The sequence below is a fragment of the Drosophila biarmipes genome, chromosome 4, assembly GCF_025231255.1.
Source record: "Drosophila biarmipes strain raj3 chromosome 4, RU_DBia_V1.1, whole genome shotgun sequence".
NCBI lineage: Eukaryota > Metazoa > Arthropoda > Insecta > Diptera > Drosophilidae > Drosophila > Drosophila biarmipes.
Genome location: NC_066614.1, coordinates 753,232 through 778,048, shown reverse-complemented (window position 1 = coordinate 778,048; position 24,817 = coordinate 753,232). Strand labels below are relative to the sequence as shown.

At 35.1% G+C, this 24,817-nt stretch overlaps 2 protein-coding genes and 2 long non-coding RNA genes across 8 annotated transcripts in view; 2 read left to right on the top strand and 2 right to left on the bottom strand.

The window, feature by feature from the left end:
• Positions 1–201: 201 nt before the first annotated feature.
• Positions 202–24,817, bottom strand: part of LOC108035988 (uncharacterized) — a 29,904-nt gene continuing 5,288 nt past the window's right edge. Inside the window, exon 4 of one of the 2 annotated variants that reach the window (XM_050887072.1) lies at positions 202–432. In XM_050887072.1, the coding sequence (XP_050743029.1) occupies positions 316–432 (117 nt within the window). In that variant the 3' untranslated portion in view covers positions 202–315. Of the gene's footprint in view, positions 433–11,077; positions 11,467–24,817 lie in introns of those variants that run through there. The other variant, XM_044091306.2, reaches the window with a different exon arrangement.
• Positions 319–1,345, top strand: LOC122817874 (uncharacterized). The gene is made up of 2 exons (XR_006367453.2): positions 319–426; positions 708–1,345. It is a non-coding gene; the product is annotated as an uncharacterized LOC122817874 (long non-coding RNA).
• LOC122817875 (uncharacterized) lies at positions 6,310–7,122 on the bottom strand. Its single transcript, XR_006367454.2, has 2 exons — positions 6,652–7,122; positions 6,310–6,583 (listed from the first exon to the last, which is right to left on the bottom strand). It is a non-coding gene; the product is annotated as an uncharacterized LOC122817875 (long non-coding RNA).
• LOC108035986 (tau-tubulin kinase homolog Asator) lies at positions 6,534–24,787 on the top strand. Of its 4 annotated transcripts, none has more exons than XM_017111830.3 (14): positions 6,534–6,656; positions 10,480–10,978; positions 12,974–13,339; positions 13,452–13,841; positions 13,904–14,107; positions 14,563–14,631; positions 14,689–15,000; positions 15,051–15,854; positions 16,078–16,217; positions 19,510–19,654; positions 19,831–20,224; positions 20,617–21,195; positions 22,632–22,731; positions 22,795–24,787. In XM_017111830.3, exons 1-14 carry the CDS (start codon positions 6,634–6,636, stop codon positions 23,027–23,029), a joined length of 4,260 nt encoding a protein of 1,419 aa, XP_016967319.1. In that variant the 5' UTR covers positions 6,534–6,633; the 3' UTR covers positions 23,030–24,787. The 4 variants fall into 4 exon arrangements, 2 of the variants coding, with proteins under 2 accessions (XP_016967319.1, XP_050742981.1); XR_007763894.1 differs by lacking the exon at positions 6,534–6,656 and having other exon boundaries at positions 20,617–20,931; positions 21,020–21,195; positions 22,795–22,815; XM_050887024.1 differs by lacking the exons at positions 6,534–6,656; positions 16,078–16,217; positions 19,510–19,654.

Sequence of the window (24,817 nt, the reverse complement as noted above, 5' to 3'; positions counted from 1 at the left end):
GTAAGGTAAAGTAAGGCATTCTGTAAACGATAGTACACGACTTACATTTCTAAAAAGACACCTTCCACAGAAAGACACCTTCCACAAAAGAGACGCCTTCCACTTTTAATTACATATTTCAGTAGACGTAGATGTGTCGTCAAGTGTGTTGGAGTCTGAGGTAAGATTAGAATAGTTTTTGTGAGAACGGCAAAAGCCCACCCAGCATCACCACCATTTTCGGGGACTCTGTCAACTCGTTTGGCCAGGTTTTCCACCTGCTGGGCTTGGTGCACTTTTAATGGGCCGCAGTATCGATGCGTATGCCGTCGACAGTCACACTGAAGCAAGGGAACGAGGCGGACGCAGGGCGGAAGATACAGATGCTTTTCGGGGAGGAGATGCTTCTCCGTTTCGTGCGTGTTTCGTTGTTTTGGGATTTATTTTGTGAGTCTGAAATTTTGGGACATTTTTGGTTTCTTAGCAAAGAAAAACTTTAAAAGTATTTGAATTTGAATAATAGGAATTCACATAGAAAATAAACTGAATCTGAATCTGAATCGAGGATCGGTATCAGTTTATGCTTATACACTTGCATCCCTACACCCCCGCACTCATTTTCTTCTTTGACATTAAAACACATGCGCAGACGCCGACTCCGACTCGTACCCCATTGGTCACGGCATATACATAAGTGAAAAACCTTTTGCGTTGACCTCCCATTCCAGCCTTGACCAGGATGCGGTCACAGCAATAACTGCCGACAGCGGATACGTGTACCAATTATAGTGCCACACACAGCCGTTCACGACCATGGTCGCTGCGTCGAGCCACCAGAAGAACTGCACCAGCTCCAGCTCCACCTCCACGGATCCTCTTCCATTGACAAGGAATGAGAACCGGAAATGCGCGCACTGCCGCAAGTCCTTCATCTCGGCTAAGGGATTGAGCAGTCACGAAGCGAAGTGCACTGCAGGACGCAATAATAGCAGTCCAAACCATGTTAAATTTTCAAGGTTTCTTACTAGCTTCAGTGACGTTTAAAATAATTATTTCGTTATTTCTCTGATCGTTTCTCTGAAAGCTTTATATTAACCGTCCGATTTTTATTAAATTAAGTTCGAAGTCTTAAAAATATAAAAAATGATATTCCCAATATTATAAGATAATATGTCAAAAACTCCGAAGCTATTATTTGCTTCATAATTTTATCCCACCAATTTTCCGCATTAGGAACGACAGCTTTGGGATACAGTCGTCTGAGTTTGATAAAAATTAAATTCGACATTCCGAACTTATCAAAAGTTTATTTCCAAGCTTATAAGGAAATATGCACACCAAAGATAATAAATAATATGAAATTTAATTCGACATTTCGAACTTATTAAAGGAATTATATTTTAAAGCCTTATATGTTAAGAACACCAAAGATATAATTTAAAAAAATTGTTTTTCCGATTGTTCCTATGAGAGCATAAATAGTTGTCCGATTGGTTCCGACTTATATACTACCTGCAAAAGAAAGAATACTTATGGGAAAGGTTCAGCCCGATAGCTTTAAAACTGAGAGACTAGTTTGCGTAGAAACGGACGGACGTACAGGCGGACATGGCTAGATCGACTCGTCTAGTGATGCTGATCAAGAATATAAATACTTTAATTCTTGATTAGCATCACAAAATCACATTAGACAATATTAACTAGGAAAAACGCTATAGTCGAGGGCCTTGACTATCACTTACCCGTTACTCAGCTTGAAGGAGCAAAATGAAAATGGAGATATACAAGCAGCAAAGGAATATTGTAAAGCGCCACCACTAGCTATTTCGGTATACGTTATGTGGCAGGCAGACAGTTTTAAGCATTTTAGAGTGGGCGGTGCAAATTTTTTGAGGTGAATCGATAAGTATTAACGACAAATACATTTTGCAAAAAGAATGTCTAGCATTTGGGCGGATTGTGGGCGTTAGAGTGACACCCCGCTGAAACAAACTTGCGCTGCGTAGGAAGCCCAGGAATCTACATGTCAAGTCTGAATATTTTAGCTCTTATGATTTCCGAGATCTCTGCGTTCATACGGACGGACGAACGACGGATATGGCTGGATCGACTTGGCTTGTGATCCTGATCAAGATTATATACTTTATAGGGTCGGAAAAACTTCTTTCCGCCTGTTATTTGTTTTTAGACAGTCCAACCCGAAAGTTTGTCCTGAGTGTAGACATTTTTTGCTGTAGAGAAAAACAAATGCTTTGTAACAGGTATATTAAAATGGTAGTTGAAGTAACAAACAGATAAAGCTTTGTGGGAGAGGAATTATTAAATTTTCTTTATTTGGCACAACAACATTCTATAATCGAGTTCCTCGACTTTCAGATACCCGTTAATCAGCTAAAAGGATTAAAGGATAGATGGAAATTCATACGCAGCAAAGCGAGATTGTAAAACGCCACCTACCCTAAATTCCTGTATATGTTATGTGGGCGGCAAACAGATTTAGGAGTTAAAGCCTAGATAGCCTCAGATTAGCTAAGAGTTACGTGGAAAATCGTATTTTGAGTAGTATGACCGAAGATTTCAAAGTTCACCCGCAATGCATATAGCACGGTCTTACTGCCACGCCACGGAAAATTAAAATAATACGCATATGGTTGTGCTCAAAAAAATCAAAATGAATGGAATGCTTAAAGCCATTTTTTTATTTCTCTTCATCTTCTCCGTGCGATGCAGTGCACTTCCGGGGCATTTTGAGACGGGATGGGGACGGAGTTTTATTGCTAATACTGCAGGTATGGCCTTAGTGTATGGCCTTAACGACTTCCATTAAAATTTAGTTGTAAAATCAGGTTTTTTCTGGTATATCCTTAGCTAATTTGAGTAAAAACAGAACCGCCGAACCTCGCTCACTCTATGGTTAGATCGCGGTTTTCGTCGATGTCAGTACTAGGCTTAAGATCAAAGTTTCACTAGTCAAAAAATCTTATTATTCTTTGTAGGGTGACCGAAATTTTCAAAGTTCACTTGCAAAATACATATAGAATGGTTGTATTATCAACAACATCAATTTTTTTATTTTTATTATTAAGTAGTTTAGGGCTTACTTCTAGTATAGCAGATGCTTCACCATCTTCTGCAGTGCAGTTCCCATTCCCAATATCCCGACATGGGCTTTGCGGGGAGTCATAGCCGGGATGGGAATAAAGTTGTACCGCTGATACAGCAGGAAGGCGCCTAGCCGGCCTTTTTTTTCTTCGCCAACGGAAACGCGTTGTCCATCGGCTCTTCAATAGAGAACCTATTTAAGTACAACGTAACGATATTCTTTAGCCTAGTATTTACTTTTTTTGCGTGGACACTCCGGGGAGGATGACCACTTTGAGCCGCGACTTACGGCACCCATCGAAATTCATTTTGGTATTTTTTCTAGTATTTCCTTAGCTCATCTGAATCAGACCCGATGAAAAGCGTTAGCTGCCTATTCGCCATTCATTTCTCTGGTTGGTTTGCAGTTTTTGTCGATGTAAGTTCTAGGCTAAAGGGCGTAAGATTGGGCGTGGCAAAAAAAATGTTGGGTGCAACACTCGTTAGCAAAAAAAATTATAGCGCTCATACTGCAGAAACTAAATTTTTGGGCGGTTAGTGGCCGTCGCAAGCCGTGAAATTTCCGAAATCACGGAATTCCCAAGAGCAAACAGATATTTGCACTTTAGGAGTAGAGTGATGCTTTTTATGTTTAACTTCTTGTGAATCCGGAGTGACATGACCGCTTGGACAACCCTTCACTTCCACAGAAGGCTTGCCGTGACATGTGAGACGCCAAAAAGCTTTTTTGTTTTTTTTTTCTGACGAAAACTGTGAGTACGAGGACCCGGATAAGTGTTTACGAAGAAACCAATATTTAGAAACAATCTAAGACAATCTAATTTAAATTAAGTAAAAAGTAAATAAAAATTAATGTATTTTAAATGCAATGTTTTGATAGGTTAAAACTCAATAGAAATATATTTCGAATTTCCAAAGTGATTTCACTTGGGATGTGTCACTTACAAGGGATTTCATAAGGGAAAACTCGTTGTTTAAATTTAGAATATCCGAAGTGATTTCACTGTGATATTTTCGGAATTGAAGGGCAGTACGTGACAAAAGTTCAGTTCTCTCGTATAATAGTTACAATAACGCTATTATGTAATACAATATTTATTTTTTGAGAATATATTACTTTATTTATTATCTTTATTAAAATTTTTTAAAATGTTTAGGCAATAATAATTTTAACTCTATGTTGAGCCAGTTCGCTAAGTCGAAAACAGTCTTTTCATGGCGCTTGGTAGGGTTATATAAAAAAATACTAAAATACCACTCATGAAATAATTATTTTAATTATTTCTTGGCCTATCGAGCTGCTCGGCATCAACGTCGAAAAAGCCATTAATTTATATTATTGGAATTTTTAACCCCCAATCTATTCTTAGAATGTAGTCTATAGTTAATTTTGTATATATAACATCTGTTAAAATTCGTCCTTTTTTTAGACGTTAAGCCAAATACGGATGACCCAGCAATATCTATGCGCTTCTTATTGTCTTCGTCCAATATAACTATTGCTGTACGCAGTAGCTATTTCTGCGTTTAGTCCTATTCTTTATGGAAGTGCAATATTATTTTATTTATTGTTTACAAGTGTTTGTTTGTATTCAAGCCAGCACGACCGTAAATTTGTAAAAATAATGGTAAAAAAAATTTTTCCCCGTTTTTGTTAGGTTAAGTACTAGGCCATAACAACAATTTTGCAGTTAAAATGCATATCTTTACAAAATGATGAGATACTAAATCGATTTGCGCCAAAGCGAGTGATATCTATTGTAATACGTGTATTTCTTATGGATAAAAAGTCTCTGAAGCGGAAACCATCTATATAGGGTCTACTGATGAATCAGCAGAGTGGGCGTGGCACCTTTTTTTTGTGAGTCGATAGGTATTGATGAGACAAATACATTTGGTTCTATCATAAAAACTGTATGCGCTACTGATTTTCTCAGATTTTGGGCGTTAGAGTGGGCGTGGCACCCCGCTGAAACAAGCTTGCGCTGCGTAGGAAGCCTAGGAATCTTCATGCCAAGTATGAATATTCTATATATATTTATATAAGGTCTATGATGACTCCAATTTTGTTCATCACTATGTAAAATCCAAATAATACCCATAACTGGTCTTCTTCTTAAATAATTAACCAATTTTATGTACTATTCTTGTAAACGGGTCTTAAAACCGTTACATAACGCAAAAACAACTTAAAAATATACTGAATATTTAATAAAATACTGAAGAAGTAAACATTTATTTCAAATTTGCAGTAACATATTTTTTCAAAGTTGCATAATGAAGTATACATTTTAGAAGAAGGCAAATCAGTTTTCAATTTTCCGTCCGTCCTTTAAAACCCAAACAAATCTGTCACTTTCACATGGAAACACCAAGACCAAGCTTGAATGGAATCAGATGAACGGTTGCCGCTAATTTGTCTACATATTATGTGAACAATTTGTATTAATATTTTACTCTTTATAGTCCACAGAGCAGAACATATGGGATGTTAAAAGCCCCCGTTTTTGTTATTAGATCATAAAATCATGAAGCCAAAATAGTTAAAAATTGATTGATATAAAACTCTCCATCGGTTGACTGTTTGTATTTATTTCTTAAAATATTTTGTCATATTTTCAAAACAAATGTATATTTTTGCCGTAGTATATACTGTACGTAGTATATTTTTTCCCACTGTAAGTGAATACATATAGTGCACAGAAATGCCAAAAGATTCAGTGTTAGGTGATGGAACATTTTTGTCAAAGCTCTCGCAGACTTTTTTAAAGATATTGCATAGGAAAATGTTTTATATGTACTCGACATCGATCTTTATAAACTCTTAACACTAATTAACTCTTCAAAAGCTTTTATAAATAAATAAAATTGTAACTGTGAACAATTACAAGTTTAGAAAATATATATTCGCGCGAAGTATTCAGTGATATTCGTTTGAAGTTCATGTTGAACTCCCCTATAATTATATCTGAATTTAAAAATAGTCAAACAAATCACACGCTCGCCTACTTTACGTAAATAAACGAATTCATAAATAAAATAGATACGCGAATGCAGCTATATAATTGAATATATATACATTCACTTTTGTATGTACAAACGTTCGTTTTTGTATGTACAAATATGTTGAAATATATGGTGAACTTTGAAAGAGAGAATACCAACAGGACTGAAACGTTTACTGCAAAGATTAAATCCCTAAGAACAACAAACTAAGTACTTCTGTAATTAAAATTTAGAACACATAATAATTACATCATTCAATCTTAAAAAAATGTGTGTAATATTCTTCGCGTGAGCACTGTTTTATATATTATCATCTTTAAATGTGATCAAATTTGTAAGAAGTGTAAATACATATTGATTCATAAAAGTGTTAGCATATAGACACAAAGCAACAAAATGTTTAATTTCGTCTTCGCAACCTTTTAGGCACTGTAAAATTTGAAAACAGAGCACAAATGGTTGCAAGCCACGTTCCCATTTGCAATTGCCTTTTAACCTGAGAATAAATAAATAAGCACGTTTAGGAACAACCCATATTCAGCCAACATGCATTTACAAGATTACCTCAGGTATGTTCTAATTTATTGAATACAATTTATAATTTATTGCACTAAATGAACAATCGATCGCCAATCGTAAATTGTTATTCGATAGAAAGCTTACAAATCGAATAGGACCTTTCGCTTCACAAATAAGGGAGCATGCGCAATCCCCGCCTGGAAAATTGAGCTTATTCCTTGTCAGCTGGCTTTAAAAGAGAACTTTACTTGGATGGAAAAGCTTACTGAAGCTAACAAATCGATATTTGTATTTTAGTTCCGTGAAAATGCTAAAATATATAATAGCAATCAAATCATACATAAATTAATTAGCTAAATGTTGCTGTAGTGTGCGAAAAATCTGAAAATCGAAGTTAAATAAGGGACGATTTGTAACCCTGTTTTATACACTAACAACAAAAGGACTTTTTAGATAAAAAAGGTTTCTAATCTTTGATGACACCGTAACAAATAAACTAAAAGCCATATTCGCTTGGTAGGTTATATCAGCAAAATTTAAGCAAGAAATGAAATGTAAGAAATGAAAATGTGTACAAATTTCTCATTTAGTTGTGTATTAATTTTCCCCCACATCTAATTTTCCCAAATTCCTTAACTTGGACGTTTGAAATCACTACTGAAATATTTGCGAATCAAAAACATAAACTATGTGTCTTTTTACATTTAACATATTTGCCTTGAATATTAAGCTGTCATACAAATGGGGATGTTTCTTTGTGAAGGGTGGAAATAGAAATATTGCGTTCCTATGACACCGAAAACAATGAACGAAAGTTAACAGTGATATTCCTTAATATAAAGTTATACAAATTACATCATTTTGATTTTACGAGAATTGTTTTAATAAAAATTACTAGACCACATGATTTTCTTAAATAAATCGATAAGTTTCAACACGCCCTCCTATATAACTTGCTGATATTTAAAAAAGCATGTTCGACATCATAGTTTTTGTCTAAAAAAAACGAGTTTTTTTTAAATATTATTAAAATAAATATTAAAATATTTTGTTCCCGATAGACATATATTAATGTTGTCAAGCATTCACGGATTATAATGTTCGAAAAATCGCATCACGTCGTTTGTTTTTCTTATTGAACCTATTCAGAAAGTTAAAATAATATGCGCCGGAGTAACCATTTTGGGCAACTAGTATTTATCCTTGCCTAAGTAGTTAGTGGCAAACTTTTCTAGGTCAGTGGATAGGTATTAAAGAGACAAATACAATTCAGTTTTGGGCGATAGAGTGGGCGCGGCATGTTGCGCTTCTTTTCAGACCGACAAATTTTAATTTAAAAAACTAATTATCTCTTTGCTACTTTCCAAAATATCAGTGTTAAAATTTAAATTTTTTTGAAGTTGTCAATTTATTTATCCTTGCCTAAGGATAAAATTGATTTATATTTTAACAATTTTAACTAAATATCTAAAAAGTGCTTAAAAATAAAAATATTTACCTTACCATTCCCTTTAAATCTATCGTATTTAGACAATTTATGCAATGCTAGTACGATTAGGTATTTCACATATAGCTCGTATTTGTAACATAAGTTTTTTATAAACTTTAAGCCTTTGAAATCAAGTTTTTTTCTTATTTCCGCTATACTAGCGCGTTTTTTCCGAATGTATATCAAAATTGTTTAATCCCAAATCAAACCCACAAAAAATGGACAAATTTTTTCATTGCATTTTTATGGGATTTGAACATTAGGGGTGTTAGAGGTGTTATTTGGCGAGTATTCTAACAACCTAGGAATTTAGTAGCAACAGCTTCAATTTTGCAAAGTTAAAGTTATTAAAAATATATATATACTATAAAACTTTAGTTAGAAGTAACTCAATTATTTTTATTAATTTAGTTCTTGTGTGTAGTTTTAATCGATTACCGTGTATTACCGATTTCTTCCTTAGTGAGAAAATAGCAAATCTAATAAAAACTATCCTCAAATCTCTTTGAATCCAATATCGGACCATGTATTAAAGGAAAATTAAAAATGTGAATTTATGTGGGCCACTTAAATCAATATGTGGGCTATATTGTGGAACCCTGGACTTTTACTCAGGAGGATCCAAGGATTTTAAATTAAAACATACATTTGTGGTTGCGTTATAGAGGATCGTATCGAGAATCGTATACGAGGAAGGGTTATACTCAAAAGGCTCCAACAGCCCAAATTAGTTTCCCCTTATTCGTAGACTAAAATGGTATACTAGATTCGTAGGAAAGTATGTAACAGGTACAATAAAGCGTATATTCTTGATCAGGAGCACGATCGAGTTGATCTAGCCATTCCCTTCTACCTGTTTTTCTGTCCGTCTGTATGAATGCCAAGGTCTTGAAAACTATAAAACGAGAAAGTTGGGATTTGGCGTGCATGGTTCTGTGAATACTCAACGACTGCAAACACCCTTACGCCTCTTAACAGGATAAGGGGTCGAGGCGATCGCGCAGCAACAAGCGTACAGATTATGGGTAAGCAACAAAATGTTCTTCATACTAAAGAGTAATGGGTTGCTGTATTTATCGCTTAAAATCTTCTAAATTCTTCTCAAGGGCTATAAGATTTAAAATTTAAAAAGGAATCGTTCGATTTTGTTTTGAGGAAATATTTATAACGTGGTTTTAAAAAATAAATTTTTCTCATAACTCTAAATGTCTTTTCAGAAACATATAGTATCCGTAGCATTGTTGGATTAGAAATTATTAGAATCTTAATCTAGTCCTTCCAAAAGTCGTAGAACAAAGTTTTCTATTTCGAGCTACTTTATACACCCATAGGGTTCCCAAAACCCGAAAACTAAGATGGGATACATACAAACCCAAAGCAAAGGGGCTAACATTTTTATTTCGGGAGGAAGAATCTTGGTTTTGGAATTTCTTTTGAACGGGACATCGGATGAGGTGTTATGCGACGCGTATTATCAGCTAGAATAAAACTAGGTTGAAAGCAAGTGTATCCCCACCGTATCCAGAAACTTGATCCAGCAGCTCCAATTTTCTAAATTTTTACTTATACAAATCGATATTTCTAATATCTTAGTTTTTGCGATACCTTTCGATTGGTGTCACTCGTTACGAGCGGCTATATACATAGTAGTATAGTCTTCGCTAGGCGGCGCGGTTTGTAATTGTGAGTAAGGGGTATTTTCTATTAAGTGGCCTCGACTCTCTCTGGTGCCTTCTTCGCTTGCCTGATTGGAAATCTTATTCTATATTAATTTTAATGACCTTAAAAATATCCCCATGTTATTTAGGACCATATCATTTTTTATAGAGAACACACAGTGTGCAATTCTCTTCTCACGCCTACGGCTTGTTTATACCGATTAATTGCTTTTGCGTCAGTTATTTGTTGCTGCATTCAGATTAATTAATTAGAAACTATCTCGATACCATGATTGGATTCGAAGAAAACATCTATACAGTTACTATCGATGGTTTACCAGCTATACCTAACTGAACCAGCTTTTCAGGGAATACCCTATATATTTTATGTTTGAAAATATCGATTGCTAGGTACATATATTGTATTTTGTTGGCAATCCTATTGTTGCCGATTGATTCGATTTGGAAATGACATAAAAGATTAAAATGAACGCTACATTTTTTTGCTATTCATTCGGCCACTTTGCAGGCTGCCAAAATCTGGCACTTGTTTAAAAAAATGTTTCGTTGCTGTGTTTAGAAACGATAATAATAATATTTAGGTGATATTTAAGTGAGAGGTAGACGATGCCTCATAAATCTGTAAGTCTCTCTTAAACCATGTTCAAAAATATATGAATGCGTAAGAAAGTTATGCATTACAATGCAATTCCTACTATTTTTCAGAAACGACGAAAATGCATCATCACCAGGCGATGGTAATCACAACCATACATGTCAGCCTCCTTGCAATCAGGAGCAGTACATAAGTCTTAATCGTGATTGCCAGAAGAATCTGTTTAGGCTTCATCCACCGCCCCCATCGAAACCACCGCCGCTCGCGGGTGCTATCCTGCAATCCCGTCTTTTAAAGCAGATCAGCTCGGGGGCGAATGCAGAAAACGCAGAAGCACTAGAGGAGCACCGATATCCAAATGCCCTGCAGAGGTCGGCCACTTTGCCAGCGAAGCACAACCGCCTAGGGGTTCGTAGCCGCGTTACTTTTAAGGTTCCATCGTCCATCACCCCTGCAGTTGATCCCGGTTCAGAACCTGATCCAGGCCAAAATCAGGTCGTTGCTGCCGAAAGGGACGGAATCGTGCTAAATCCCAAGGAGAGGGAATCTTGCAAAATGACTTCTGAAGATTTGCTGCAGCCGGGACATGTTGTAAAGGAACGTTGGAAGGTGTGTTTTTATTTAAATTTGTATGTACATATGTATAGATGCGGACAGAGAACAAGTACTGACTATAAATATGAACCCACCAAAGGTATATTAATTAAATTAAATTGTTAAATTCATTTGTATTTATTTTTGAAGAAGGTTGGAGAACCAATAAATGAATTATAAAGTTTGACTTGTAGCTGAAAAACTAATGGCCAATTCAAATAGTAATAATTCATGTCTAAAGTATTTTTTCAGATTTAATTTATACTCTGTATTCTGACTTTTTGTAATCCTCATGTCTGGCCACCAGTTCTTAATGTTAAAATCATGGCGAATATTGTTTAGCAAAATGTTTGTGTGCAAAAGCCTTAGATTTATTTCTTAAAAAAAAGTTTTCTTACGGTGGAATGCCACAGATTCTATACCCTTGAAAGTTGTTCCCAGATAGGTATTCCATGTGCAGAGCTTTTACATTTCCAGGAAAAAAAATAAGTAACGTCTTTTTTCTGAAAAAAAAAAGGTTTAAGTAGAAGAGAATATGATAATAAATAACGAAGTTATAATATTTTCTTTTGTTCTTCCATTAAATATCCCATCGTTTCTATCTATATGATACATCTGATTTGTGATACCCTTGCAGAGGTATAATGATTTCAGTCAGAAGTTTGCAACGCAGTGGACACGATTTCGACACCATAAGGTATATATATATTCCTGATCAGGATCACTGGACGTGTCGATCTAGCCATGTCCGTCTGTCCGTCCGTCCGTCCGTTTTACTCCAATTAGTCTCTCTCTCTATTTCAAAGCTATCAGGCTGAAACTTTCCCAAAAGTTTACTTTTTTGCCGTATCGGACAACTATATCTTCTAGCTCACATAGAAATTGGAAAGAAAAATGTTTAAAAATTATAATTTTGGTGTTTTATTAACACATAACCTCCTACGCTTGGATATTACATTTTTAATTACACTTGAATTGCGAGTTAAATTTTATCAAAATTGGATGACTATATTATATTGCAAATGAGCAAATTATACCTTTCGTGTTTCTAACAAAAAACCTTCTACGCTTGGAAATAACATTTTTAATTATTTCTGAATTTCAAATTTAATTTTATTAAAATCGGACGACTATGTCATATAGCTGCTATAGGAACAATCGGAAAATCGGTGTGAAAATAATATGAAAAAATTATATCTTTGGTGTTTTTAACATATAACCTTCTACGCTTGGAAATAACTTTTTTTAATGGGTTGTAAATTTCGAATTAAATTTTATCAAAATCGGACGACTATGATAGCTACCATACGAACGATCGGAAAATTGAAGGGAAAACAATATGAAAAATTATAGCTTCGATGTTTTTTCTTATAATATTGGGAATATACTTTTTTATAATTTTAAGAATTTTGAATTAAATTTTATAAAAATTATACGACTCTAACATATAGCTGTCAAGGAAACCGGGAGAGAATAATGAAATAATTTGTTTTAATATCACTGAAGCTAGCAACAATCCTAAAAAATTTAACAGGTGTTACTAACCTTATAATTGAAAGTGTTTTCAAACTTCGACTTGCCGAAGTTAACTTTTTTTTTTTGGAATATTAAAGCAATGAGACGCTGACAAAAGCTGGCTTCGAAAAGACAAAGTTTCTACACCCCTTCGGATTTTTGAAAACTAAATACCTATAGATTACTTTCCAGTTTAATTTACTACCGAAGATGATATTATAAATAAATGTCTACATGCCACAACTGTACCATTCATTAAAAAGTTACATAAAAATAATGTGTGCTATCTTGACTAGAATCTCTTTGCTGCTTGCATATCACCATCTCCATCGTACTTCAGTACTGAGAAACGGGTAGTTAAAAGACGATTACAGAATTACATTTTTCTTAGATGGGCATCATAAATAAGTATTTATTCATGATTTCTTCTATAATTTTGAAATAAGTTCAAATGGACACCAATTTACATAAAAATGTTTGTTTCTTACCATGCAGGTGGTGCGTAAAATCGGTGGAGGCGGTTTTGGAGAAATTTACGAGGGACAAGACCTTATAACTCGAGAACAAGTCGCCCTTAAAGTAGAATCCGCCCGCCAGCCTAAGCAGGTGCTTAAAATGGAAGTAGCCGTTCTAAAGAAACTACAGGGGAAGGAGCATGTATGTCGATTCATCGGATGTGGACGAAATGATCGTTTTAACTATGTGGTAATGCAGCTTCAAGGAAAAAACTTAGCTGAGCTTCGCCGCGCTCAGCCGCGTGGCGCATTTTCGCTTAGTACAACACTTAGGTTAGGGTTACAAATTCTGAAGGCCATTGAATCTATACATTCTGTGGGATTTCTTCATCGTGATATTAAACCGGTAATAGTTATTTTCCTAAGATCCTGGCCCCGTACTATTAAAAACCATTTGATTTTTAATATTTCGGGATACTCAAAGTATACAAGTTAGTCAACCAATTTTTGCATTTTAGAGCAACTTTTCCGTGGGTCGATTGCCTTATAATTGTCGACGCGTCTATATGCTAGACTTTGGATTGGCACGTCAGTATACCACTGGTACTGGAGAAGTGCGTTGTCCAAGAGCTGCAGCTGGATTTCGCGGCACCGTTCGCTATGCTTCTATAAATGCACATCGCAATAGGGAAATGGGACGGCACGACGATCTGTGGTCTCTGTTCTATATGCTCGTGGAATTCGTAAACGGACAACTACCGTGGCGAAAAATAAAAGACAAGGAACAAGTTGGGTTGACAAAAGAGAAGTACGACCACAGAATACTGTTAAAACATTTGCCGTCAGATTTAAAGCAATTTTTGGAGCATATTCAATCTCTTACCTATGCAGATCGACCGGATTACGCGGTAACACAAATATTACACGAATCTAGGAACTGTTTAAGAAATAAAATTGTTGACACTTATAGATGCTTATCGGTTTATTTGAGCGGTGTATGAAAAGACGCGGCGTCAAGGAGTCTGACCCTTACGACTGGGAAAAGGTGGACTCTGCAACTATTGGCAACATAAGTACATCAGGCAATCCGCCAGTTCCTGTTAAAAATGATTACATTCACGGGAATATAACACAAATGACCGTGGCAGCATCTAACGCAAGCGGAACGGAATATGTAAGTGCTCAAAGCTGCTGGATAAGGTGATATTTTACTTCATATGCTAAAGCAAAGTGTCAAACAGATAACATATGATGAATTTTATTTTTACTAATATAAAAAAAATATTATTAGGCTGTCAAAAAGTTTTGCGGTATTTTCGCTAGTTGTCGCTGGAAGCGCGTAGTTTTAGTATAATCGACGCAGGTAGTCAAACATTTTTTTTTTTTTTTGACAAACTAATGCAAGTAAATTATAAGTATTATTCTTCAGCGAAGTTTCAAGAATGCCATCTTAAAAATCGCGCGTGTGTGTGTTGCCCTTTACTTCAAGTATGTACTAAGCCCTTTAGATGGGGAAAACTTGTGTTAGTGCTGACTATGTTTACCTTTTTTATTGACATTATTTAGTTATTTCTAATCTTTTTTGCTTTTTCGATTAATGAAAAATCATTTGTTTAAATTATTAAATAGGTCAGAAAGAGAGGTGATATCGAAACCGCTCATATTACAGCGACCGAGCCCTTACATATTAAAGAAAAGGTAACTCACTATGAAGCCTTCAGTTCATCTAAATAAAAATGTTATTCTTTTTTAAAGGTTGATAAAAACTGCAACGCAACCACACTGGCATTTCAACCAAAAACATCAGGAGAAGCCAACGTACAACTTGGTTGTACTGCAAATAATCAAAATATCACACCGAAAGGAATGCTCCAGCAGCAGGCCGCGTTAGCTATAAACTCTCAAGCGGCAATACCACACATGCAAAGTGTACCAATCAAGTCACCAATGGTAGGGATGGGAAGCCATGATGTGCAGGTTCATACAAAGAACTCTCAACCTCAAAAAGGGGCTGCATCTTTTTCCTCTACGAATCAAAACAATTCCGCGCCGGTATACGGCAATTCTGTAAGTTTTAAATTATACAAAATTTTGTTTATTTCACAGTTTTTTTACAGTATCTACAATTGGAAGATAAAGCACCAAATATGTTTTTACCAACAAAACCAAATGCAGAGTCCGAAAGTACAGTTGACGTCGCTCCTAAAAGTATATTTGAAGAGAAATTCGTGGATTCAAATGACGCTGAGTGTGCTAATAAAGCTTTCCTGTCTGGGGAACAACAGCAACAAAAATCGCAAGTGAAAAAGCTGAATTTGCCAGAGTCCGCCAACCAGCAAGTACAGAAACTGGAAAACGTAGCAAACGAAAAGAGCTCCGAAGACAAACGAGCATCGCAGGAACCGAAATCAACCTTTGGGCGACTCCGTGTGCTTACAGCTCCTCCAATGAGTGTACATGATCTAACAACGGGGGGCCACATCCAACAAGGGACTGATTTATCAATAAAACAAGATCCCTCAAGCTCCAATGCTGGTCCAGCCGCCGGGAACAGCTCGTCCTCCAAACTTGCCATTAACCAGCATGGTCAAATTTTTGGAATAACTCTCATGCCACAAGTTAATCGACGTTCGGCAACGTCTACCAATTTAAGACCATCTTCCTCTGGCGGAAACACAAATCCAATTCATAGAATCAATATTGGATCAGCAGGTGGTGGAGGTGGAACTGGAAGCAACACCGCCAGAAGCAGTGTTGCAGGTGATCATTCGGTGACTCAATTTGCTTTAATAGACGACGAGAATGTCTCAGCATTACAACAGGTAACCAAAGGCGGAGCTCTTACGCTGGCATCACAATGGAAGAGCCAGTTTGATGACTCAGAGGACACTACAGATAACGAATGGAACAGAGAACCACAGGTAATAACCACTACTTAAAATACATATATGGAACGCTTAAAATGTCTTCCTGTAATCGTGACTAACCATTTCAACCATTCTCGTTAATATTAATAAAATTATTTTAAAATAATAATAATTGCAATCATGCGTAGTTGAAAGCCAATTGTTGCCACATGTTGCAAAATGTATTAACGCACTTATAAGAATACATGAAAGTTACCACGTACATTTCAACTCGCAGTCGCAACCCAATTTGGAGCAATTGATTAAACTGGATATTCCATTGCCCTTAAATGAAGCCAAGCATTTTTGCCAAAATGTCGTCACTGATACAGGCATATTAACTAAACCTCCAATCGAAGGGAACGAAAAACCGAAAAGGTAAGTCCCACGCATACATATATACCTACATGGTAAATTTTTGTGTCCATATATAATAAGAAGAAATAACATTTGTAATACACTTGCGGATGGTATTATGATTTCAGTCAGAAACGCGGTGAAGGACCTAATACCTCAATCCTATAGCTCGTATACATCCTGACATCTCAGCGTTCATACGAACAGACGCTGATGGCTAGTTAGGATAACGTATCATTTTTATAATTATACCCGTTACTCGTAAAGTAAAAGCGTATACTAGATTCATCAGAAAGTATAAGTGCAAGAACAGTCAGACCTAGCAGATACCTGTGCTTCTTGCGCAAGTTTGTTTCACTCTAAATCCGACAATCCGCGAAAATCTGTAGTGCCTACAGTTTTTAGGATAGAACAAAATTCGATTGACCAAAAAAAAATGTGGCACGCCCACAACCGCCCAAAACTGTGGTGGCCACAGTTGTCATGCTAGACATTTTTTGCTGAAATCTATTTGTCTCACAAAACCTTTCGATTGACCTAAAAAATTGTTTTCAAGCTTATTCTAACGCCTCAAAACGGCTAAAACGCTTAAAATTGTCTGTCGCCCACAAACCAAATACCGAGATAGCAGGTTGGATGTGCTTTCCAATGGTAACAGGTATCTGATAGACGAGGCACTCAACTATAGCGTTCTTCCTTATTTAATAACGTATATGTTTGCCGAAAACGAAATATAATTGTCTTTCGATTCAGTCAGAAGTTTGATCAGGATCACTAGCCGAATCGACAAGCCATGTTCTTCCGTCCGTCTGACCGTCTGTCCCTATGAACGCTAAGATCTCGGAAACTATAAAAGTTAGAAGATTCGGACTTGGCATGCAGATTCCCGGGATTCCTGCGCAGCGCAAGCTCTTTTTAATGTCGCCTTGCTGCTTATTTTCCATTTGCTCCTTTAAACTGATTAACGGGGCACTCGACTATAGAGTTCTTCCTTGTTTTGTTTAAAATCACAAATTTTTATATATCAAAATCGGACGAAATCGAGAAATTAGTGGGAAAATAATATGAAAGAAGTATTTACTAAAGTTGATTATTTCTTATAACTACAAGGGTATACACACTTCGGCTTGCCGAAGTTACCTTCCTTTCTTGTTCTTTTTAAATCCAATATTATAAATCATCTACTTTCACAAAAAGTATAGATCTCAAGTTTCTTATTTAGAACTGTTAATGACAATTTAAATGATTCTACGACCCTAATATTAATAGTTACGCAAAAAAAGTTTAATCTATTACATGTGGCAATATTTGTTGAATTCAAACTTTAAAACGTGACTTTATACAAGAATGTGTTCATGCTGTAAACGTTCAGGAATGCAATGGGTACACACTTTAAGGCTTAGCCCAGAATCGTTAATGCCACTTTAGAGAAATAGAAAAAATGTTAAGAAATATCGACGATAATCCTTAAACAATGGTATTTAGACAAATAATGTTAGGAAAGCGTACAAAGTATTTCAAAAATCCCTTTTTAACGGCATAAGCGGGCGTACCAATTTATGTTTTGTAAGGCTGTTTTCCCTCCAAACTATGGAGTTTTTTCATATTAAGCTGTTTAACATATTCAAAAAATTCCAGGACCGTCAAATAGAGTTTAGATACGTACAAAAAAGTTCAATAGTGTTGTAAACTCGCAAAGGAAGCCATTTTTTTATTAATAACTTTCAAACGGGACTTCTTACGACATCGTGTCATATGTTGAAAGTTAAAGAATCTCAAGAACTAAACAGCTTAAAATTTATTTTGAAATTTTAGGGCCGTTTTGAGCAATCAGAAGAAAAGCTTAAAAAATGCTAATAGTATAATATTTTAATAATAAAATATATATAGTATACTATTTCGAAATAACTTTCTAACGACATTTAGCAAAATTTAAATTTGAACAGAGCATTCGATTTTGGCAGTTGAGGTGTTATTCGATGCGTATTTTAAGTGAGAGTACAACGATCCCCACTGGTTCAAAGAGAAAAATCCACATTTTTATTTTACCACTCTTTCTTCCAAACCATCATTTGTAACCATCGCAATCATAATAAAAACCAGATGACCCTAACATGCTAACAAATAATAATATAATGGTTTAAAAAAGATTTTTTTAATAATAAGCCGACTTTTTACAAAATCGAATTTTTCTTATTACTGTAAGGGTAGGCAAACTTCGGCCTGCCGAAGCTAACTTCTTCACTTGTTTTAAAGTATCTTTTGATGACGATATTTTTTCCGATCCGTTTTTCCGACCAGACTACACTACCTCTGACGCCCACAAATCGGCCAAAACTGTGTTACCTAAAATTAAAATAAAAATAAACGTAAAATCCATCAATACCTATTCCTGTTGTTCACTTTAGCAAGTATCTGATAGTCGTGGTTGTTCCTTATTATTCCCGTTACCCGTAGAGTAAAAGGGTATACTAGATTCGTCGGAAAGTTTGTAACAGGTAGAAGGAAACGTATCCGACACCATAAAGATCATATATATTTTCTTGGTCAGGATTACTAGCCGAGCCATGTCCGTCCGTCCGTGTGAGCGCTGAGATCTCGGAAACGAAAAAAACTAGAAGACTCAAAACGAGTTATGGGGGGCACCGCACTTCAATTCAAATTCAAGAAAAGCATTCGGACGATTGCTACCATTGCCATATTTTTATACCCTTGCAGAGGGTATAATAATTTCAGTCAGACGTTTGCAACGCAGTAAAGGAGACGTTTCCGACCCCATAAAGTATATATATTCTTGATCAGCGTCACAAAACGAGTCGATCTAGCCATGTTAGCTTCATTTCTTGTTGAATATTTCTTTGTAAAAATTTGATATTTTAATGTACCATTCGTTGAGTAAATACATTTTAACTGTGCCGTCAGGGAAAAAAAAACATGGTTTTTTTCGTATTATTGTGTGCCACGCCCATTTTAACGGCCACAATCCACGAACCGTTTTTATGTTAGAAAACAAATGTATTTGTCTCATCAATACCGACCGATTGAAAAAAGTTTGTCACGCCCACAAACGTCCAAAAAGCTCAAATCTGTCTGCCGCCAACATAACATACACGTCGGCGATTTACAAAATCGATTTGCTGCTAATATATCTCCATTTCCCTTTGGCTTAAGCTGAATAACGGGTACCTGATAGCCGAGGCACCCGACTATAGGGTTCATCCTTTTTTAATACTTACTGTTAAAGGAACGATCTAAAGGGACACGATCTTTTGCGTTTCAAGTTTCAAAAATATAGTTACTAATTTTTTCACAGATATACATTAAACATAACTGGAATCGAGAATTATGAAGCGTTGAGAATCTCCATACCGCACTGTTGGTCTGAGCCTGCAATGGGTAATGTATTACGTAAAGACTTGGAACCACCGGCTGTGCAACAAGCAGCATTTGATGACACAGTAAGCATATTAATAATTAAAAATAAAGAAAGCGGAAGACATTTTAGGTGTTTTAATATAAAATCCGTAAACCAATTAATAGTTAAAAACGCATAAAATAGATAAATAGAAATTTGTATGTTGTTTTTACTACAGAACAAAAGGCGTGCTATACCAATATTGACTTTAACTTTTAGGTATATCGCATGGACATAGCAAGGAATGTTTGTGTTCGAGAAACATATTCAGATATCACTCCATTGGATAAAGCTAAGCCTGCCACTTCTTTAGTTTCAAGGGTTGTCCTTCCTTCCCCTTTTAAAGAGGACGCCACGTTTCAGTTAAATACTTCAAATAATAGTCAAGCTAAATTGAAACATCGAAGAAGCCTTCCTAACGTGTCGGTTGCCGATTTATTTGACGACCAACCGATTCATTCGAATTCTGATGCAATGTTGGCTGAAGACGCCAATAAACCATGGAAAGTACAGACAATGGCTTGCCAAAGAAGTAATGTAGCTTTAAGTTCAGCAGTCCAAGAAAACAACGGTTGTATAAGTGGCCGACTGGAAATTCGTGTTATCCCAAAAGGTAATTATTAAAAACAACTTAACTCGCCTTAACGTCCTAAAAAGTGGTTAACCGACACAATAACTTTGACATAAAAAAAAAGTGACATAAAAGCAATGAATTATCTTCTGACTTAATATGAGATGTATGGTTTATTGGTAAAAATTTTGCATTGTTAAGAAAAACGACTATCACAACGTCTAAACGTTGTCTATCCCTTTAAAATGCAGTACGGGCTCTGAAGAATTCTTTAAACAATATCGTTTTTGTTTTTAATCGTGATGTTGCTTAGTGCTGAACTAGGTTTGTTTTTGTATTGACCATATTAATAAAATTTAAAAACCTTATATCGTTTCTATAATTAGTTTTGAAGTAAATAAGTAGTAACATATTTTTTAAATTCACTTGGATAGAGACCTCTCATCTGGACGATTCTGTTTACTATGATGCGCTGGCACCTATTAAAAATACTACAACCGCAAATCCAGACCCTGGCATTTCTGATAAAGCAAATATTTTCTGTGATGAAATAGAAGAAAATGCTGCAGTGATAGCTTTACCATCAAATACGGCGAACAAATGTAAGAAACAAACCTACACGGACAAAACCGAAGCTTGTATCGAAGCTAATCCCTGTAGCATACATGCTACCGGCGTCAATAACCTGAAGATAAACGGAAAAAGTGAAACATGCAATGCGTTGAATGATCAACCAAATTACAAATCAGGTGACTACAAAACTCCGTTTACAGGAGGCAGCACTGACAGTTACAGGGAAACTGATTCAGGATGTGATCTTCCGCTTTTAAATCCCAGCAAAATCCCAATACGGCAGTCAAAATGTGCATCTTGGGCCGGTGCTGACACTACAGTATATTCATCTAAGACACTGGAGCCCAGAGACGCCCTTCCGGAAATTCCCTTCAATCCCCAAACAAACACATACTCCACTGCTTTAGAATATCCTCCTAATATAACGGATCTTACCCCAGGTTGGTCCCAGCTTACATGTTGTATTTAGATTTGTAATTGCTCACGCAGAACCCATTTGTTTTATCATTGTGGAAGGCAGTTCACGTAGTGCCGAAACGCACCAGGAGGGTGTGCGACGGTGACTACTATATAACACGAAGAAATTAAAATGTACAGTAATCTTAAAAGAACCGTGAAAGTGTAAAAGTTAAAATTTTAAAAATCTAATCTGTTGGGGTCGGTGGGGACAAATAACCGCTTTTCACCTAGTTGTATTAAAATATGCGCCGAGTGACACCTCAACTGTCAAAATCAGATGATCAGTTCAAAAGTAATACGCAAAACAAGATTTTCACGATTATATCAAAAGGAAAATTTTATGTTGTTTGTTTTGTATTTTTGTCCAAAACGTTATATGAGAGACCTGTAAATTCTAGACGATGTTAAACATCTCATTTTAGGAACATTAGTTATACCACTTTTGGAAAAACTAGCTACTTTAGCATGAAAACTGATATAAATAGCTACATTTTGTATACTCATAGCTTATGAAGTACAAAAATCGAAAATACTACGTACACCTTTTGAACATGATTTGTCTAAGCACCACCCTTTAAAAATTATGGGCCAATTTTTTTTATTTAGATTTTGCTTAGCCTTTTTTCTGATTTTTTAAAAACGGCTCTAAAGATTTCAAATAAAATGTAAAGGTGTATAGCCCGTGCATACGACACATTCTTAAAAAACCAGTTCAGAGAATCTTACACCTCCTGAGCATTGACATTTTCTTTTGCCAGACTCTATTTGAAGGACCTAGAAATTATGATGTTAAAGAGCTTCATAAAAGTTACATTGATTGTACCACTTTTCGAAAAACTAGCTAGATTGGCGAGAAAACAGCTAGAAATAACTAAATTCTGTACACCCGTAACTTGTGAAGTACTAAAGCTATAGGCTTGGTCTAAACCTTTGGGCCAAGTCTTTTAGTTAAATTTTTTTTTTCCTTTCTAATTTCTCAAAAACGGATGTAACGATTTAAAATGACATTTAAAGGTGTACAGCCCTTGAGGTTATTCAATTTTTTTTATCTAACGGTTTTGGGCAATTTTTTAAAGTGGATAGCCCAAAAATTGTTGTAAAAGTTCTCTTTAAAGTTATTAGTCAACAAAAATGGCAACATTTACTCATTCAAAACATCTAGCACTGTCTGTTTTAATCTATTTTAGGTTCTTGGAATCATTTAAATTCTTTTAAACAGTTTTCATTAAAAAATTAAATTCTACGAATTTTAGGAAAATTTATGGATTATAGGAAAACTTCTGATATAAAACAAAATCACCTCTTAACGAGGCGAAAATATAGTGACGATCGCACCTTCAACCAACAAAAGTTTTAATATCAACTTTTGTGTCGAAAATTGATTATCCTATTTTATAAGTTTGTTTTATTTATTTAGGTTTACGTCGTCGAAGGGAATCTGCTGAAGGAAAGTATGTCACAGATCAAACGCAACTGCAATTAAAATTCCAAAGACCTCGATCACGAACTTCCAGCAGGTATGCCCGTAATTTTGTATTATTCATACATTAAATTCTAATCACATTCAAATATCTTCAAAGGACCCGTGGCATTTCCAATACAATGTTAGGAAATTTTGATGATAACAATACTGTTAGCGGGGAAAAACAAAGACTTATCGGGACCCAAGTTGTTCAAAACGAAGAATCAAATAATGTACCAACGAGTATATATTCCGCTGAGCTACAAGATAAATGCAACATTTCACCACCACCGGGAGATCCAAAAATTGAAAACAGCGCGCGCCTTCGACGTTATAGGCATAACTTAGAATAAATAAATACCTTCAAGTCAGCAGCAAAGTAAATTGCTCTTGAGAACAGTCAGTTATGATATTTTGGATCTAAGCTATATTTGGGTCCTAAGTTAAACTCCTATTTTTCATACAGCTGTTTGACAAACGAAACCAGAAGCATGAACATCTTGATTTATTTTTTGAGTGTAAACCAGTATTCTGCAACATTTTATCTTTTCTACAGAACTAAAATGTGAATTATTGTTATATAAAGTACCTATACCCTTTCTCGTAGATGAAAATTGCATACTTGATTCGTCGAAATAATGCAAACGGAAGATGGCAGCGTTCCCAACCTATAAAGTGAATAATTTTTCCGTCTGTCTGTCCGTATAAGCGATATTATAATGCATACAGATTCTATGGATTTTTCAGAAGCGGAAAAGAACCTTACTAATATCAAATTTATTTCCAAAGGTATTACTCACTATTTTAAAACGTGTCGGTGTCAGTGGCTTCGTTTGTTCCCATGCCAATGAATGTGACGTTCTACAAAACTATTTGGAGCTGGTTCTCAAACTTTCGGATGGGCAGTGCTAATAAAACCTATATATCTCATTGGTTGAGTTGAACAAAAGTTAGGTTTTGAAGGCCTGAGTTAAATTACAAATTTTGATATTATTAAAGGTGCAACCAATAAGGCAATAAAAGAATAATCCGTCAAACTTGTTGTGTTTGGTAATTGACCAAAATTACTATTCTAAAAAGTTATTTGATATAAATGTCTTAAAATATGAATTTCTATTCAATTTTCTTAAAAAATTCTTATAAATACATTTTTATTTTTATAAACTTTTTATATCATTAATTTTTTTTTTATAATTTCTTTAAATTATAAACAGAAAGGCTGAATCGCTTTTGAGTAGTATTCGCGCTCTTAGGTAATACTAAACGAATTTTGCGTTACCCGATTTCTTTGGAACCAAATAAGCAGACATTGCTATATTATCTTTATAATATTGTTCTTGTAAACATTGAAATATAATTTAAAAATATAGATTTTAAGCAAACTAAATTTTTGTACAGAAAATATTGATTGAGGCAGAATATTGAGATTTTAAAATAAATTGAATTTAATTTCGATTGTTTTTATGAAATGAAATAATTTACTTGTCAAATGGCTGTATCTCCAAAACGATAGAGAAATAATTAATGCTTTATGTCATAAGAAATAGGTTAACAGAGGCTCCTCGTATAATTTATGTTATCAAAGAATGATTTATTCATACAAATTCAGGCCATTATTTACAATTAGGAAATACATTTACCAATTAAGAATAACCATACAAAACATTTTTGAGGCCTCAACCGTTTTCTCTACTAGCTAAATACCATATGTAAAATTATAATTTATTATTCATGGAGTAAGGATATATTGTTGTAATCAAGTTCAAATAATCTAGGAAAGGAGAATTTTCAGTTATTACTAATGCTACCAATCATAGAATCCTCCATTTGTTTTAATTTGTACTTTGTTATTTAGTTATACATGCATCAATTTGCAATGCTCCAGTTGTAATTTTAATTTTAGGGATGAGTGCAAGTCTTGTTTTCCCCGAACTTTACGAAGTGCTTTCTATGAAACTAAGTTTTTAAACTTTTTAGTATACAAAATATAATATAATATCGTTATTAATTTATTGTATATATTACGCTATTATTGCAAATGTAACAGATGTGGCTAACCTCAATAAAGTGTAATATTAACTCTGATAATTCTGCTTCGGCATGAAAAAATACATTACTTTTTTTTTTTGGAAAAACAAAAT

What these genes read in the sequence shown, in the direction of transcription:
- LOC108035986 (XM_017111830.3), top strand. Translation starts at nt 6,634, where the DNA reads ATGCATTTACAAGATTACCTCAG. An exon ending in CAGATCGACCGGATTACGCG is followed by an intron (nt 13,842 to 13,903) that starts GTAACACAAATA and finishes TGACACTTATAG; the next exon opens with ATGCTTATCGGTTTATTTGA. An exon ending in CGCCGGTATACGGCAATTCT is followed by an intron (nt 15,001 to 15,050) that starts GTAAGTTTTAAA and finishes GTTTTTTTACAG; the next exon opens with TATCTACAATTGGAAGATAA.